We start from the raw sequence: 19,334 nt of genomic DNA, 5'->3' as shown, positions 1-19,334 counted from the left end.
AAATGAAGAAATGAAGAAATGAAGAAACGAAGAAATGAAGAAACGAAGAAATGAAGAAATGAAGAAATGAAGAAATGAAGAAATGAAGAAATGAAGAAATGAAGAAATAAAGAAATGAAGAAATGAAGAAATGAAGAAATGAAGAAATGAAGAAATGAAGAAATGAAGGAATAAAGAAATGAAGAAATGAAGAAATAAAGAAATAAAGAAATGAAGAAATGAAGAAATGAAGAAATGAAGAAATGAAGAAATGAAGAAATGAAGAAATGAAGGAATGAAGAAATGAAGAAATGAAGGAATAAAGAAATGAAGAAATGAAGAAATAAAGAAATAAAGAAATGAAGAAATAAAGAAATAAAGAAATAAAGAAATGAAGAAATAAAGAAATAAAGAAATAAGGAAATGAAGAAATAAAAAAATAATAAAGGAATCATAATCATCCAGAATATACAGATTATGGACTGCGCACACTACACTTTGAAAGTCCAAATTATGTTTGAAAGTTTTCGAATCACAAAGTGATTCCTTACTCTAAATTCGGCTTAAATATTTACAATCAAGTTACTAACTTTGGAATATTCAATTGATTAAGTGATGCTAGAAAAAATGTTTATGTATGTATTACGAACAAGAAGTAACATTATTGCGCTCGAATTATTCTCAGGCAATAATGTATCATTCGGTAGTCACTATACACATACACTGGTATTCCGATTTGTCAGCTCAAATTTAACACGCCTCGCGCATAACGTCACGCTAGAATCAGAATGTTTCCTTGACCATTAAGATTAGGTTGAAGTTGTATGTATTTACTGGGTTCTTGTGTGTTTTTGATAATTTTTTATGTTTACAGGCTATTATAGAGTTGACCCAACTCCATAATAGCTTCTAATATATCCAAAATATAGTAAATGAATGTCGTAAATCACGAACACAATTTCTATTTTTATTCAATAATTATACTTATTGTATGTTGTTGTCGATTCACTTGTAGAATTATTAACAGAAACAGTATTTATATGTTATTTATTTTATTATATATTTCGAAGAAGATAGTTCCATATAATGCAAAGGGTCTAGGTTTAGAACATTATTCATTTACCTATATAAGATTCGATGGAAGATTTAAATGAAACTAATATATCAGAAACAATATTATTAAATTGAATAATTCCGTAATTTTGTTTAGAATAGTGTCTTATTTAACGGACAAGCAGGAAATTCAATAACCATATGAATAATACATATATAAACATGTCTTTGCATGAAACATTTCTTCTGAAATCAAAATAAAACTTTATAACAGGTATACGGCATACATTATACTTCACATTTTGATTCCAACGTGACGTCAAATGTGTTTCGTGTCAGCACTATCAAATGTCAATTTCCAAATTTTTTACTTCATTGGTTTTCGAAACCGTATATAAACTCATTCATAATATTGCAGGTAATGTTTATCTATAAGAAATATATTCTAAATATTGTATATAAAATATACACTGTATTCAACAACTTTCGTCAGACTACTACAATATTCGCATTTGTGTAAAATTTCCTCTTGAAAGAACAATTGAACTTGTTGATAATTCAAAGGAATTCCCATTGTATTCTAAATCTAAACAATGCTCACGCACATTGCAATATGAATTTTAGCATTTTGTTAATTATTACATAACATTTAACGGATATAGAAGACCACCAAGTTTATTACTAAGAATTAAACAATGTTATTGAACGAAATGGAACAACACGACGCTGTGTTACTTTCTCTGGGTATTACCCCTCTTACCTAATAGTTATTTAATCGGAGAACTAAAAATTGAAATATTGCACACAATAAGAAAACCCCTCCAAATATCTATATATAGATCTTGACTACAAGATCACAAATTAAATCAAGTAAACTATCAGGAGTACCAGGAGTACCTATTTGGAATTTCATGGTAGAGTGGTACCGTTAGTTGTACACGTTCGCGAATTCTTCATTCGAGACACTCAATATCAAAGTGATTGAAGAATAAACGTACTTTTTGTCTGTTTATTTAGTGTTAATACTAATATTGAAAGTGATGTTGGAGTTTTCTAAATGGATGTTTTTGTTTTCATTGGTGTCACTAGTGGCGCTGCAGTCTAGAGGCCAAGATAATTACCGACCTGAGGATGCTAACGATAACGGCCAAGGTGAGTGAACTTGAACAGTGGCGTTCTTAGAATTTGAAATGTATTAAAGTATATTTATGTCACAAAATAATTTTGTAATATCAGTCGAGTAAGGGTTTAGGTAATACGAGTTCAATAACGTCTTGAATATTTGATTAACAAAAGCATGATGTTATTTTATGATTATTTCATACAGTAGCATAATATTCATCGAATTATATTCATTGAATTTAATAGCACGTTGTTTACATGAAACAGGATTTTAGTGAATCTATTTCTATTTGCTCAATGTAGATAACTATTTTTGTTAAATGGTGATAGTTGTGAATTGTCCTTTATCATCAATCTTTATCGAGGCAAGCCAATTGATAATATTTAATAGAGTAGTAGAATATGTTTGTGGTTTCTAGTATCAAAAAGTTGTATAATTTTGACTGTCTTTTGCTTACCTTTTTTAAGCTTTACTTCAAGTAAATCGGACTGTTTTCAACTGTTTAAGGCATATTTTTTCTGTCTCTATAAAAGAGCCAAAAAAGTATCAGAGTCACGAAAATTTGAAAAAATTTTGTTTTGCTACCTATGTAAACTACCTACCTACCTTCACAACTTCCACAAGAGATTGTGGTACTTTTCTACATAGCCATTTTCATCGATTAGACTGGCATTTGCGTATATAAAAATAATGAGCGTGTATAAAAATGATGATGAAAAATTTTTTTGCAACAATTTCACTTTGATGCAATAATTTCTTTACTGCTCATGCCCTTGGACGTAAATAATATGAAAAATAACGTTACGCGTTTGGCTCTTTGGTTGTTAATGATGATGTCAGAATATTTTAAAGAGAAAGATAGGAAGAAACCATGTTACTAAAATAACAGAAAACATTGAATCGATGAAATAGTGGATAAACATTCGTTTCAATAGTAAGGTCATCAATCAAATTCACAATAAAAGGATAAAGAGGATGAAGAGGTGATTGCGTTTTATTTTTAAAAGAAACACACAGCAGAATAGTGATATTCTTGGTTCTTTGTTCTACTCTCTCAATAATCTGATAATTCTAATAAGTTTTTGTGAAGCGCTAGACATTATTTTCTATTGAGAACAAAAACAAATTGAATAATTATCACTGGTCGACAAAAAAAAACTTTTTATAGTAGCACAAGAATGAATAGAATATTGTGATTAAATGGACCTATACAAATACGAAAATATGAAGAAATTATTGTAACACGTAAAGTTTTTATGTTACATTTATAGAACCATATTAATTGTTGAAATATTCAATAGTTACAAAAAAAATAATTCCACGTTTTCTAAATCGTATATATATTGACAATATTCATAGTTTACATCTAATAAACATGCCTCAAATCTATTAAAAACAAAAGCTTTAAAAAAATCAGTTTAAACATCAATTAGCTCTACTTTTTCCTTTTATGAGGGGTTGCACTTTCTCTTTTTAAAAACCAACAGTAATCACTCATCATCGTCGAATCCTATCCTCCTTGATACCGAATTTCCATTGTTCCAATATCTTGATGCAACCTTTCAACCTGCTCATCACTGACAGCTCCCAAATTTTCGGGAAAAAATGTTAGATGGGAATGGAGGGAATGAATTTTCACTGACATTCGAGCACCAAGGGATTTGTAGGCGTCTAGTTTATCAACTAATTGTTGGTAGTTTTGATCCATATTTTTGCCCACACACAAACAAATGCCTTTCATGCTCTAAGTTCCTGTCTGGTGAGCTTTTAGCAAAATTGTCATCGTCCAGCATTTTTCTTATTTGTGGCCAAATAAAAAAACCTTCCTTTAATTTGGCCTCACTCAATTGGGGAAAGACTTCTTTAAGGTATTTATTTGAATATATCACCCTTTTTGTCATCAATCCAAGTTTAATGTGAAGGGGGGGGGGTTGCACAGAGACATTTTTGTAATCTAGGGGGTATAAACAGGGGGTATAAACTCAACATTTTGAGATCCCTCTTGTATGCCATTTTTTTTCAACATAGTAATGATCTGCACGACTGTCCCATAGACAAGGAAAAACCCTCCCTGAAGTCCCATTAAAATTCCAGTTACCTTCAGGTCCCCACATATCTGCCACTTGTTGTAGTTAATATTGTCTAAAAGCAATCGAATATTTTCATAACTTTCTTCCGTCTTCACAGAATGGGAAACTGGTATAGACGGTTCTTAATTTCCATTGTGTAATAACACTGCTTCTAAACTGTATTTAGACGAGTCAATAAATTTGCGCCAATTACTGGGATTATGCTCAATATCAAGTTTTATCTTTAGGTTGGGCTAGGTTAGACTGTAGATTGCAGAAAATGTAGCATTTCTTTTTCTAAAGGTCATAATTTTTGTCTATTTGCCTAACAAGTTCCATTCGTTAAGACTGTTGTTTTGATAACCCCAAATCACATGCTAAATCATTCAACTCACTTTGAACAATCAGATGTGGCTTCCTGGAACTGGTACTTGGAGTAAAAATAGGGTCGGTGCATTGTTCTTCGGAGCTTCTCGATGATACGTTGTCTCCAGTAACTTCTAAAATAATATTTTGCGTATCTAAAGGCGCAATCAGTACTGGTAAATCTTCGTTTTGAGTCGTATAGCAGACGGCAAATTTGGATACTCGATCTTGTACTTTCATTTTTGTGTAATTTCAAAGAGACCAAATAACAACGATAGATAAGGAATGCTACTATTATGCAACTTTTGGCGCTTGGTTATTTTGAAAGGAGTTATAAATCCATTCCTTGAGTTCCTTAATTGAGTTTTTCCACTTAGTTTTATGATATTCGAGAATAATCATTTGGAGGTGGTTTGACAAAGTCAAAAAAAGGGTCTATGATTCAATTCAATTATTCCAACTATAAAACCTGACTGATTTTGTTTTTTATCCATATTAGAAAATATTATTTATACAAGAATACATACTGTGGATTTGTTTGCTGCTTTTTGTGAAATAACTTCTCCAATCTGCTTCATCTTTTATTCTATCCTGCTGAAATTATTGAAAACACAATCTTATTCAAGAATCATGAATACTACTGTATAAATAAAACCTAAAATCTAACTAAGGCTGACCTAGAATGCACTAAACTATTTTCAACATATGTATCTGTTTGAGATGATAAGTCGTTTGGTATTGTTTGGCAAATCTAAAGTTAGTGAACGCTGTTCCTTTTCGAGGAAATAGTATAAAACCACTTTTAAGTAGAGTACTTTTTTGCTTTTAATGAAGTAGTTTTCTCTTTTCGTGTTTATTCTACAGCTTCTCATTTACTCTGACAATCAAACATTTTATAGTTTTCCAGAAGATACATGTGAGAGAATCACTGCAAAACCTGAAAATGTAAATTTGATTATTAGAATTATATCAACCTATTGACTTAAGTTTTCGAACAATTGGTCATGGAAATAATTCTGCTCTTTATGATCTTGGGTTTTCCCAATTAATAAATAGCCAATAATGGTGAATAACGTAGTACAATAGCTTTATTTTGGATCTTTTTATCGAACTATTGTTATTTTATAAAATTTTTAGGTCGTAACCTTCTTGACTGGATAGGTTTTGGAACAGGTCCTGAGACAGATCCGTATTTAGCATCAGCAAACGCTGCCTGTCTTAATGGAGATCTAGCCGATTGTTTCAAATCAAGAGCGCTAGCTTCTTTTGAGAATTTTTTTACCAAAGTAAGTATGCTATCAAATTATGTGATAATCAGTGCAATGAAAGCATATATCATCAGCTTTTCAAGTGAACAGTCGGCATACAAGCATGAAATTTAACGAATAAATGGCAACCAACCAATCATTTCTCTTAAGATTCCCTATTCATAATTTTATATCTTTTGATCTTTCGATATTGTAGTATGGAAGGAGCAGCTGATGTTATCCTTCCTTTTAAACTCTTTAGCACCGGAATTATATCAATCAATTTGTTCAAAATGCTTTCGAAAGAGGACAAATTAAACATCACCATTATCTACATTTTCAACGTAATAGTATTTTACGAAAAAAAAAATTAAATATCATTTTATAATATATAAAATCCTCACTCAATATCGAATGAAATAAAAGATCAACATTTTAAGCTTATTCCTGTCATTATTAATTTAGATTCGCTTCAAGCGCGTGCTTTGGGCATTAGATAAGACATATCTCACCCACCTACACATTGCGCGATTGGTATTTATTTAGAAATATACCTGAAAGCGTTACCATGTGGCAAAGGTAAGCGATAATTTTCTTAGAAGCAGTCATTTGCATCATATGAGATAAGTTTTCACTGCATCTCTCTCGATTGTTATACTAATGAAAAATTTATCATGCTGTCAGTTTGGTGGGATTACAAAGGAGTTGTTTTCTTGAGCTGCTTCTAAGGAACGATCAATTCTGATGTTTACTGTCAACAATTGATGAAAATGGATGAAGCAATCAAAGAAAAACGGCCAGAATTGTCAAATCGTAAAGGTTCGGTGTTCCACCATGATAATGCGAGGCATCACACATCTTTGGTAACTCGTGGGAAACTATTGGAGCTTGGCTGGGAAGTGATGCCTCATCCTCCATACAGCATTGATCTGGCACCATCTGCTTACCATTTATTTCGAAGTTCGCAAAATTCTTTGAAAGGTCAAACTTTCACAAATGACGATGACCTTCAATCGAACCTGATTCAGTTTTTTGCTGATAAGTACCAGAAATTTTATGAGCGTGGAATCATGGAGCTGAAATAAAAATGGCAGATCATTTAACAAAATGGAAAATATATAATTGATTAAAAACTATTCTTCGTTGAAAAAAAGGGTTTTATTTTATATTACAAAACCGAAATTACTTTGTCACCAACCCAATGAATCTCATGAATTCATATTACCAAAACCTTTCGAAATAACTTATTTTCGTAGATATAAGACATTAAGATCTCAATATTCACTCAGTCATTTAGAGATGTCAACTTCATTTCTATACATTATCAACTAGAATTTGGAATTCATCCCCAGTAGGGTCTGAAACAACAATGTTCTAATTTGGCCTTCTACACAGCTTAACTTCGCACTTTCGGTTACATATTTTCATTTCATATACTCTAAGAGGAAACAAACATAGTGGTTCGCCAAATCTAATGTGTTTTAATATTGATATTTGTTTTAGCCGGAATATTACCTTACTGAAAATGCTAGGGTTAAAAGGATTCCAGAAAGTCAACTAAGGCAATTATCTCGGGAACCTTACGAATATTCAGAGAGTCCAAGAGCGAATGAACCAGAGTGGGATCAACTAGTTAAATTTGTTAAACGGAAGGTGAGTATATCTTACCTCAATATATATGTTTCGTGTTCAGAATAGATGAATTTTTAGAATATCAGGTCATATATGAATTCACAAAAAACTTTCAAACACGAATCAACAGTATTGCGTTAAGACGGTGAAAATAAATAATCGTTTTCTTGGCATTGGAATCTTTTCTGAAAAATGTAGCTCAATAACAATTAGAAACTTTTCATCATCAAATGTTATATCTACAATGTGTTCTCGAAACTAGTCTCTTAAGGAATGGAAAGTTCTCGATTGATTTTTTCTTGACATTTAGCTATGTATAATAAAAGACTAGTTTCTACCGTAATTCAAGTTTTGAAAATAGTATACCTCGAAAAATTTCCAAGAAACCTATTATCTTATTAAGTGCAATGTTTTTTGAGTGGGAAATACGAAATAAGTTATTGAGAAAACACTCAACACCTTAACCCATGTACCAAATGTCGAATTCAGTTGTCAATTCGAAGAAGTAGTCTGGAACGTATGAAGCAATATTGAAAGAAAAAGATACTAATATATAAGGCAATTATGAAGAAACATAGAGTATGAATTCAACCACAAGAAATAACGGAAGGTTAAAAAGTTGATATAACCAAAAACAGGTGGTCTCAAAAAGGGTTTTGACAATGAAACTCAATAACAGATGCAAACATACCAGAAGTTTAATAGCTGAAGAATGTTATGAATATAATATTCGAGTCTATGTGCTCTCCCTTGACTTCAAATAAGCAGTCAACAGTTCAACATTGCAATAGATGATATAATGAGAACTTGAAATATCTATGGATTCAAATGAATCAAAACAAATATGCTGCTAATTCGACTATAATAAAAAGGAATTAAAGAGCCTTTAGAATAATTCGTGTAAAGGGAAGGATGACTGAGAATGATTTAGAAATATAAAAACAGGAATTTCGCTAATCAGACACAGTATAAATGAATTAAACATCTAATTCTATTCAAAAAGTTTAATGAAATTTAATTTGATATTAAAACGTCATTTTTATTTACAACGTCTACTAGAGGCAGAGAATTTGTGTAAAATTGTTGTAACTTCATTCTTTATACTCGCTTGTAAGTTTTTCTAATATATTTTTTAAGTTAAGTGTCTAAAAGACGGCATGAGAACAAAATGTCGAGTACACTGCAAAAATCATGAGACTAAGGAATGTAGACGAAGGAACAGCTAGAGATTTATTGAACGAGAATAGTTTATAATGATAAAATGATGACGAGGTTTACATAAAGGAAATATCACGAGGACACGTTTGCAGGAGAACCTATAAGTATATGGAAATACCCATGTGGTGGTAGAGTATTTGGAACGTTTGGTAATACACGACTGGAATGGATATTCCAGACAAAAAGTGATGTATGACAATTTTCGAAATATGGAAAATATATGTTAATGTATTGTAATGTATATTGTAATGAATTCTTTGGTTTGTTCCAAACGTGTCAGTACCCTGGAGATTACATATTGGGCTTCGCTCTAGCAGCGTACCACCTCGTTTTTCTATTGCCCTACGTAATGTATTCCATGAGTTTTGAGCCTTTGAACTTAGAAGGAAGTCATCAATAACAAACTGCTAAAATTTTTCAATATATTCTCCTCCAATTTCACACACTTTTGAGTGTCTGACTCATACTTCTATACCACTATCAAAATATGATGCATCATTGAAGTGAAAATGTTCATACTTTGCACCTCGGCCTTCAGACTTACAAACAAAAAATAGTTGGACGGGGCCAGATCTAGGCTATATGGTTGGTGTTCAATTTCTGTAAGGACACGTTCACAGAAAGCGAAACAGTGTGAATTGAAGCATTGTCATGAAGCAAGCGTACACATCAGCTGATTTTTTCGCCCCTTTTATATTGAATTTTTTTACGCAACTGCCTTAGTAAGTTGCATTACCTAATAGGCTGCATTCACGGTGTATTCGATTCTTTGAACTCAAAAGAAGAATACCCTCGCAGTCTCAGAATATTTAGCTATCAGTTTTTTGAGATGCTTTTCGTGATCTTTTCTTTCTTGGCACGGTCTCTCCTTTTCAATGCCACTCTATGTAATCTCTTTTGGAAATAGGATCATAGTGAAAGACCATAGTTTCACCACCTGTTACAGTTGATTGGTTTACATTTTCTTGGTACTTGTGAAAATGATCTTAAAATTGCTCACAACATTCTAATCGACGCTGCTTTTGCACTGCGCTCAGAATTAGAGGCACCCACCTTATGAAAATGCCGTTTTGTGCTGCAATTTCTTTTGCTTCTAAGCGCCGATCACTCAGCAACTTGAATCGCTGACTTATTATTAGGTTCGTTCTAACCTGTCAAAGAACCGTTCTCAGTACGGTGACGATTCTGCGCAATACAGATTACGTGTTCCAACCGGACGGTTACCATTATGCAAACGATTCTATTTTGTGTTTAAACCGACTTAGACGTCGTTCATGAACCGTTTCCGGGACGGTCTTTTCGATACTTGGTAGATAGCAAGTACTGTTACCGTGCATAGCCAAAGAATGCACAGAATTGTCATTTAAACGATAACCGTTCCGAGAACGATTCAGATTAGTAGGTTGGAACAAACATTGAAATTGAGAAACGAATAATTGCTTGAGATTCATCTACTTCGTATTGTGCGATAACATAAACGTTCTCACAATAAGTATGCAGTCGACGAAATAGTAAGTCAGTTGGTAGGTAGACACAAAACTTTATACAAAGTAGAAGTAATCCATTATAATTATCACGGATTAAGAGTGTGGTGATGGTGAATTAACATCCAATGAATCTGGTAGTGATAGTTATCGTGAATAAGATTTTCCCAGCCTACATGAGCAGAAGGGGATTCTTTGTTAATTTAAATATAACTACATATTTTTATTAATACTGTCGTTATACCGGATGTTATTGAAACACTACAAATATTAGATCAGAATGTAGTTTTTGTGAAATGGAATGAATGAATGCATGAATAAAATGAAATAGAATTTACCCTGTTACAAACTTCGTCGGTAATGTTGAACCCATCCTTATCGTAATTAATCACGCTTTGATGTACATTTGTTAAATTGGTTACTGATAATCCATACATGAGTTTCTTAATTAAATAGAGGTTTTAGAATTATTTTAAAAAAAAACTAAATCAATGAGCTGCGGGCCTTCATGAAGAATAATAGACCCGAATATACAATGAGACACTTGAATGGAAATGTGGTATTTGATTGTGAATTGCATGGAAAATAATAGATTAATTGTGTACAAAAGTGTTTCAAAGATTCTGAAACAATGTGCTCCATTAGAATAGAGCTCATAATTTATTCGGATTCTCTTAATGTCACACAGAGAAATCCTTTTACTATGCGTAGGTACTCGACACCACATTATACTACCATTTTCTTTTCGCACGGTTTTTAGAGAAACTGATAAGTAATTATTTTTGATCTGTGAGTAATCAATTTTTCCCTCATTACTTTCAAGCTAAGTGGATATACTATTGTAAGAAAATATAATTTATTCTTTCTTTAGATACTCCCGCAAGTTTATATGAACAGGGTGCTTCTAAATTAATGCAATAAAATTCAGTAGGTGATTGCTCTCATGAAATTGAGATGGGTCTTTCCTATAACACAATTTCCTCAGCTTACCCTTTCCCGAAATATCACCCTTAAAAAGTTGTGACTATAATTGAGTTTTTATTATATTTTTCCAAAATGTGTACGTCAATCCATGACACGTAGACTACGTTCATGTATTTTGGCTAGAGGTGGTTATTTCTAGCATTTATTAAGAATCGTATTTTAGTTTAGTACTAAGATTTCTAGCGTTACTGAGATTTTAGAGAAAAAAACTCAATTTAGGTCATCACATTTTAAGGGTGATATCTATGAAAGGTGTTGCCTGAGGAAATTTTGTTATAGGAAAAATCTATCTGAATTAAGCACCCTATATATATTTTCAATCACTAGATTTATGTTCAGAAAAAAATGAATGCATCGCTCAAAGTAATAATGCAAGTCTAAACGTACTCATTAAATATTAATTCGTCCCAGTATATTCCAGTTTTGTTTTATGCATCGCTTCTAACTAATTTATTCTTTTGATGAAAGTAAGAAATAATTTGTAAGTAATGTCCTTTCGACTGGCCTGTTTTTTAGCACGCGGATTCAATTGTTATTACTTCTAATCATTAAAGTTTATCTTCGAACTTTCGGTGGATATATACATTATAATGAAAAGGAATTACAGATATATGGTATAAAGTCATGAATGATGACAATTATTGAATGAAAAAAAAATCGTTATTACTGTGTGGAATAAATTTCCTCTCGTTGACATGCAAATATGAAATGACTTATTCACACATTGTATAATGATAGTATATACTCATAGATAAACTACTGAATACTGAAGATTTATAATAGATTCTAACGTGAACATAAGAAACTCATATAACATTGTCAATACAGAAAAATTAAGCTTTTTCCATTTCTCATCTTATGACAACATTCAAGGACTATGATTGGGTCAACTCAATCATGATCTGAATGTTTGGAAACTAATCCAGATCACGTTTATTGTTGTTCGGAAACTGATCGAATTATTCAGGTCGTAGGCATACGATATGATCCTTTCTATACTGGTACATCAACTAATGGGTTGTTCCATTTTTTTATAGATTTTTGAACTATTTATTTCCTCAAATAGCAGCCTCGTTAATAGATTATTGGAGGTATAGGTATTTATTCTTTTCAGCATATCAGCATAAAAATAGCTCATTAGTATCAAACTTCAAAGCAAAATCTTTGTGAGGGTGGAGATTCTTTGATACTAATTATTAAACATCTAGAATCTAGTATACAACCAAATAAACACCATTAAAGAATTAACGCTCATAAAAGTGATGAAAATCTAAAGTTCTTGTAGATCATGTTTTAGGTTTGATTTTTTCCGAAAAATGAACTCGACGTTCGGAGACTGTGATCTAAATCCCTATGCACAATCAGCTGATAGGTGATTTACCTGAACCCAGAAATGTCCTACAGTTATTGACAGATGAAGGATGTATTTGATGTATATCTAGCAATTTCGGCTTGTCATATATTCCATGCAAAAGAGAAATGCCCCATTGTCAAAAAATTGTTACAATTTGTATAAAATTATTTTTTTGAATCTGTATCATAGTCAAACAGCAGTGTCAGAATATATTTTGCGAGGCTTTTTATGATAGGTCAGAGGGAGTAAAGATAGGTGGCGAAATTATAAACAACGTAACGTACAAATGATACCACCATCATCGCAGAGAACGTGGAAGACTTGCAAATGCGGTTGGATAGAATACGTGAGCCTGGCCGAATATGGGGCATAGTTTAAATTATAGGAAAATGAAAAAGATGACTGCAGGTATAATAAGAATAGAATCAATTCAGATTAGAAGTAACTGACATTACATTACACTGATATCACATTTTAAATATTTGGGCAGCTCAATCAACAATAACATAACGACTATGAGAGCAAGGATTCAAATGGCACGTAGGGCATTTAGCAAATAAAAACTCTCAATAATACAAACTTCACAGTTCAGACACGGTTAAGAACACTCGCTGTCACGTATGAAGCATCTTTCATACGGATGTGAGACATGGACGCTTGAAGCTGACATCATGAATAAAATAGAAGCGTTCGAGATGTGGTGCTATTGGAAAGTCCTCAAGACCACGTGGATTACACATACAAGTGATGGAGAGGTACTTAGACAGCTACATAATGATCGAGAGTTCCTAAATATCATACAAACAAGAAAGGTCAGCTATTTCGGGTATATAATCCGAGGTTCTAAATATCCCATCCCTCGCCTGATTATTCATGGAAAGGTTCAGAGCAGAAGATGGAAAGGTCGCAAAAAGCTATCGTGACTAGGGAATATTAGAAATTGGACCAAACTTGGAATTAAACAACTATTCCAAGTAGCGACAGATAGGGACCAATTCAATCAAATTGTCATGGAGATAACCCACGCTTGTAGACAGGCACGGCACCAAAACAAGAATCTATTTAACAAACTATAATTCAAAAAATAATGTTAATACCAAACTTTTATTTACGGTTCTGATAGAATATGTAATGTTTTTAAATTATTTTTCAAACTTTGCTCGATGAAAAACGCCACATTAATTCATTGTAAAAAGCAGATGGCTTTACATACGTCTTGTCACACTTCATCACTCCCCTAACTCTTTGAGGTGTGAAATAATGTAATGATGACCTCTTATCAGTATGCAAGTAACTTGTGGCAAAAAATATGACGTAGTACGAGCTCGAGTTCAGCTGATTCTCATAAATCCGATTCGGAAGATTGTTTTTGAAAGTTAAGTGTCTATTTTAGTTTATTTAACAGCTAGAAAATCAAAATAAAACACATTGTTAAGAAATTATTGTTAAGAAATTATTGGAAGCAGACAGGTCAAATTATTAGATAACGATTCGAGTTGTCCAAATTAGATGGATAAGGCAGCCTCCTACTTTCTTTGTGCTGTTGCAGGTCACCAATCTAACTATACGATGTCTGTACGTGTATTTGAACGAATGTTTCAATAGTTTTTCACCTACAGACTTAACTTACTCGAATGTTTCAAGTGGTTATCCATCGATATGTACCTATAAAAGTGAAAACAAAGTTCCTCCATTTATGATCTTCAGATATTGAGTTAATTTTTAAGATATTAAATTTTTTAACATTTTCAAGAGTGGAGATACTTTCAATACAAATTCTTGGTTTTAAAATATTCACGCTTGTATCAATTTAAAATAATATGATATAAAAAGCGAAACCAAAGGTGCTACTGGACTGGAATTCTACATGAATTAGTAAAATTTGATAGTGATAATATGATAAATATGAATACGAACTCGCAGCCATAAAATTTTTCTTGATATAACATTAATAGTATATTTCTTTTAGTTGGAGATGTTCATGAAATCAACAGTATTTGAATTAGATTTTGACGAGGAGGTAACAGAAAGAGGAAGGTACTCCCCACGCTTCATTGATGAAATTGTTGGAGAGCTCGATATAATCGAAGACAAAAAAGATACGTTATTCAGTAAGTAATTTTCATGTTAACTAGAGCTATATCACTATAAATGTCATTTTACTCGTAATAAAAAATAACATTATTCCTGACTAATTTGATCCTCATAATATTCGTTTTCCAATAGTTTTGTTCAAAGATATGTAAAAAAATTGAACTAGAATGCATTAATTGAAGTATGGGAATATTAATGAATTTCAATAGTTTCTCACTAATTACATGATAAAAAAGATATATTGTTATTCAAAAACTAGATATATTTCTACTAACAATTTCATGATTTTTGTTAATTATTTTTGTTTACGAATTGGTTAACACATTGCTTTAATGCGAAGTTCCTGAAAATTTGTACTCCATAATCTCATCTCTTTCTACAAGGTGGAAATCTCGCAGCTAAGTAGAGGATAGACCCAATCATGGGGCATACGAAAGGAGAGTATCATATATACAGAGGGGGCTGCCGATCCGATCTACCAGTTCTTAGAAATAGTGGCAGAAACTACAATATATCTCATCGGAAGCTGAACTATTGGCTAGGTTCTTTGTTTTAAAGCTAACACATGGAGGATTCTCCAATCTTTGATAGTCTCCATAAGCTAGGTTGCCGGGAAACAAACGGCAAACAAAGGAAATTTGGATAGACAAGAACATCATATCCTACAAACATTTATTCATACAAATATCAATGAAATTTTTCGTACGAATCATCGTTCTATATCGGTTACTTATAAGAGTGGTAGTAAATAACGAACAGTAAAGTACAAGAGACACAAAACTAATTAATTGTACACGTAGAGAGAGTAAATAGAACATGCAACAAACTCTTTACAGACCATAGAAAAAAAGATTTTATTTACCAACATGGTAATTGTTTTGTCGACACAGCTGCTCGCTCTCAACTCAACAATTATCTCAACAAATCTATATTGAGACAGAGAGAGATAATTGTTAAAAAAATTACAGAAGTCAAGAAGAGCTATGGAAAGCCATTGGAACGGCATGGGAAAATCGTAATTTAAATAGAAATATATATCGAAATTGATTCCACCTCATGCCAAGATTAGAAAAGTGATTGGGTAGAATAGAGCTCTTATCTTATTAATTACTAACAAATTCGTTCTTCTGTTCAATCATGTATTGTCCATTAGTTTGAACATTTGTTTTGTTATTTCTGTCAGTGCCATCATCATTTCAGTGGAGGAGACGAATCTATAATAATAATCTAAATAACTGCTAAGATCTTTACTAAAATTAGACCGGAAAGCCATCGAATTCTTTGTTCTAGTAGGAACCAATACGATTTTTTATAATGTTTTCATTTTGTAGCTCTGTTTGGTAGTAACATCGAATAACCTCATCGCCTAAGGAACGCAGTTTTCCACCAGGGGTCCATATGGACTCAAGCTCTTCTAGGTCAATTCAGAAAGATAGAGTAAAAAGAGTATTTATTATTATATATACAATGGCAAAAAGAGAGTTTTTGTTATTGCTGTGATGGATCTATTGCGCTTCAGTAGTGTTCAGAGCAAAACAAAATACCTACTCCTTTGTAATGTTCAAGCATACATTGTAAGGGACAGATAAGTTTGATTGGTGAGGATTTACTGCGGTTGGATGGACTGGAAGGGTTCATAATTATGATATAATGGAATTTTTTTCTGAATAATTACCTGATAACTTCATATTGGTGAATATGACAACAAATGTCAAGGAAATTTATTCAGCTAAAAAGGTATAAAAATCTCTCCCAAAACTTATATGTTATTTCAATGAACAAAAATGTACCTTTTGAGTTGATTTCATAGAATTTTATCAATCTCATTAAAATATTGAAGTATGTGATACTTCTTCAAAACACAATAAATTGAATGAAATATTATAACCTTCAACTCAAACTATCTTGATGGAAGAATTGTACTACAAGGAAGAGATGATAATAATGACGCTAAGATTTTTGTCTACAAACTAATGAAAAGTCTCTATCAGTGAAATTATTGAACTAGCTGAGAGAAGAGCTTTAGGATAATAACATAATATGTACTTATGTAATAGCAAAGTTAATAATAATACTTTCTATATGACCCACATATTCATTCATTTCAATATCAATTGTTCAATAGCAAATAAATATAATCCAAGAGAATATGGGAAACTAATGAAGTTTGTGATATTTTCAGAGAGAAAACAATTGAAGAAACTCTTTATTCCGTTACTGTTGGTATTGAAATTGTTCAAACTGAAGTTACTGTTGTTCTTGCCGCTTATACTGGGACTTGCATCTTTTAAACAATTCTTAGGATTCCTTGCCTTGATAATTCCAGGAGCAATTGCGTTCTTCAACTTCTGTAAGCCTATGTTGAAACCTAGTGGAGGTAAGTTGCAGTCTGTTACAGTAATTCAATAGAAATGGGTTGACTGAAGAAGACAATGATGACATGTATATCCAGTAAAGCTTACAAATAGAAGCCTTTAAATATTTTTATCCATTTTTGAAAGGCAAACATCATATTGTACTTTGGTGTGTCTCAAAATGATCGTAAAATATTTTCATATATCCACATTAGTGTTTTTATTCATTCCAATTTGATTTAATATCATGTTTCCAGTAGTGTTTCCAGTTTCTCAAGTAGTTCTAAATGTCATTTTTCGGAATAACCTCTAACGTAAAGAACCAAAAATTGCAGATAATATGTCGAGACTGTACGGAAACTGAAGAATCTGTATGATTTGGTCTTATGTTAGTATGTACAACGTTTGATGAATACGCTAACTTGTTGTGGTCACTTCAATGTAATATTCCAATAGAATACTCTTCAGAGATTGTGTGTTATCTCGAGGTATATGGCTTGAAAAAAAACTTCATAATAAAAATGTCAACATTGTCTTCACTTTGCTCTGATTTTGACGTGAATTATAAAATTTTTGCACTGCAATATTGAAAACAATCTATTTTATTGAATATAATAAAATTTTTCAGCATCATTCTTCGGCCCAGCAGGTCCTCCATATTCCCCAGCTGGTGTAGCTTATCAGCAACAGTATTCCCCAAACTATCATCAGTACAACAATTACCCGCATCATGGAAGTGTTCATTTTAGAAATGAAGAAGACTCTGCCCAACATCTAGCGTACAATGGTTGGGGTGAATATAGGAATCAAGATAAGGGTATCGAAGCAGAAACTACTTCAAAAAAATCGATATTACCAGATTCGTAGATGATAGTTGATAATAGGTTTCTATTGGTATATCAAAAGTACTAAACATGGTTCATGCGAGTTTTGAACCAGCGTTATAGTGTAAATAATATCAGTAGTATCTTTATAATTCATTGCATGTATATTCGAACAAATCCGTATTTTATATTCGAAAGTCAATTATTATATTTGAGAGTAGTTTTAATGAGTTGTATAGACTGTTTCGTCAAAATAGAATGGACTAATTTATTAGATATATTCTCATTATTACTAATAAAGTTCAGCTACTTCTTTTGAAATGGGTTGCTAAGAGTTTCGTAAGTTTGAAATATCTAATCTGGTGTGCGAGATATTTTACGTATAGTTATTCAATGGGAATTGTTCTGTTTTTCTTGTCTCCATAGGAACGTATCATTAGTTTTACTGAGAATATCGGTTCCTATCAAATGCTTCTAGAAAACTTATGATTTATACAAGGAAGAAGTGCAGATATTATTCCACTTATTCATAATGTAATCCTTCATAGTTTTGTAACATCAAAACTGAAGTATATACAGAACAACAAATTATTTCTTATAAGCTGCTGCCATTACATGAAAGAATAAACTTCTGTTTCTCTCTTTAAGTTCTTCATATATTCATTCTCAAACAATATCTTTTCCACTTCCTAGGGGAATATACCTTACCTTAGACGTTACTTTATAATTCTAGTATTCTAGTTCCATTACTACAAAAAAATGTTTAGATAGATTATTTTGAGTATACTTGACAAATTCAAAACTTTTTTATACCTGTTACTTCAAATATTCATCTATCTTTTTCAGATAGAATTCTGCACTGTGTTCAAATAAATTTCATCCAAGTTATGGATTATTCTTGGCAATTATGTCAAACATCAAACAGGCTGTTTGTTATATGGAATATTCCATTTTCTTATCATACACAGTTTAATATTATATACCGACAATAATGCTCGTTCACCATTTTTCAAATTTAGACCAGTTTCAACAATTTCTCAATTGATTATATGTCTCATATGCGCCATTGATTTCGATATTTTTCTCTTTATTTGCAAATCGACTGACTCTTTTATCAGTGTTCACTCCAAATCTCTATAAAATGTAGCTTGGTATATAAAATTCGGGAAAAAACTCATATTCAGTTCAAACTTATCCTTCGAAATATATGAATTTCATTTTATTCCAATATCTTATTAACTTAGTTTATAGTTATCAAATTAGTTTGTAAATGTGATCAAATTTGACCAGGCCAAACAAAAAAAATCAACATTCCCATGTACCTATTTTGATACAAATCTTGATTATTGCTTTTAAAATAGGCCTCGGCTGAGGTGGCCTTCTTACCTAGAGCGAATCACTTTTGATTGTTTCCCGAAGCGGTTTTTTACGATTCTTAAAAAGGGAAATGTAACGAAACCAAGCAATAGGTTGACTAAGCGATGTTTCATGTTTCGCCAAAAAATTATTGACAATCTGTGCTTTATCATGGAGGATAATTTATGAATTTTCCG

The 19,334-nt window shown here is 32.0% G+C and overlaps 1 protein-coding gene across 1 annotated transcript; it reads left to right on the top strand.

Moving 5' to 3' along the window:
- The first annotated feature begins 2,072 nt into the window (after nucleotides 1-2,072).
- LOC130444168 (uncharacterized) lies at nucleotides 2,073-17,824 on the top strand. Its single transcript, XM_056779215.1, has 6 exons — nucleotides 2,073-2,184; nucleotides 5,728-5,876; nucleotides 7,341-7,490; nucleotides 14,479-14,620; nucleotides 16,786-16,974; nucleotides 17,586-17,824. Exons 1-6 carry the CDS (start codon nucleotides 2,073-2,075, stop codon nucleotides 17,822-17,824), a joined length of 981 nt encoding a protein of 326 aa, XP_056635193.1.
- The last annotated feature ends 1,510 nt before the right edge of the window (nucleotides 17,825-19,334 follow it).

This window comes from Diorhabda sublineata, chromosome 5 (genome assembly GCF_026230105.1).
Source record: "Diorhabda sublineata isolate icDioSubl1.1 chromosome 5, icDioSubl1.1, whole genome shotgun sequence".
In the NCBI taxonomy this organism is placed as follows: Eukaryota; Metazoa; Arthropoda; class Insecta; order Coleoptera; family Chrysomelidae; genus Diorhabda; species Diorhabda sublineata.
Note: the sequence above shows the minus strand (reverse complement) of the source record. Positions and strands in the feature narration are given on the sequence as shown.

What these genes read in the sequence shown, in the direction of transcription:
- LOC130444168 (XM_056779215.1), top strand. Translation starts at nt 2,073, where the DNA reads ATGTTGGAGTTTTCTAAATGGATGTTTTTGTTTTCATTGGTGTCACTA. An exon ending in TTGAGAATTTTTTTACCAAA is followed by an intron (nt 5,877 to 7,340) that starts GTAAGTATGCTA and finishes TATTTGTTTTAG; the next exon opens with CCGGAATATTACCTTACTGA. An exon ending in TTAAATTTGTTAAACGGAAG is followed by an intron (nt 7,491 to 14,478) that starts GTGAGTATATCT and finishes TATTTCTTTTAG; the next exon opens with TTGGAGATGTTCATGAAATC.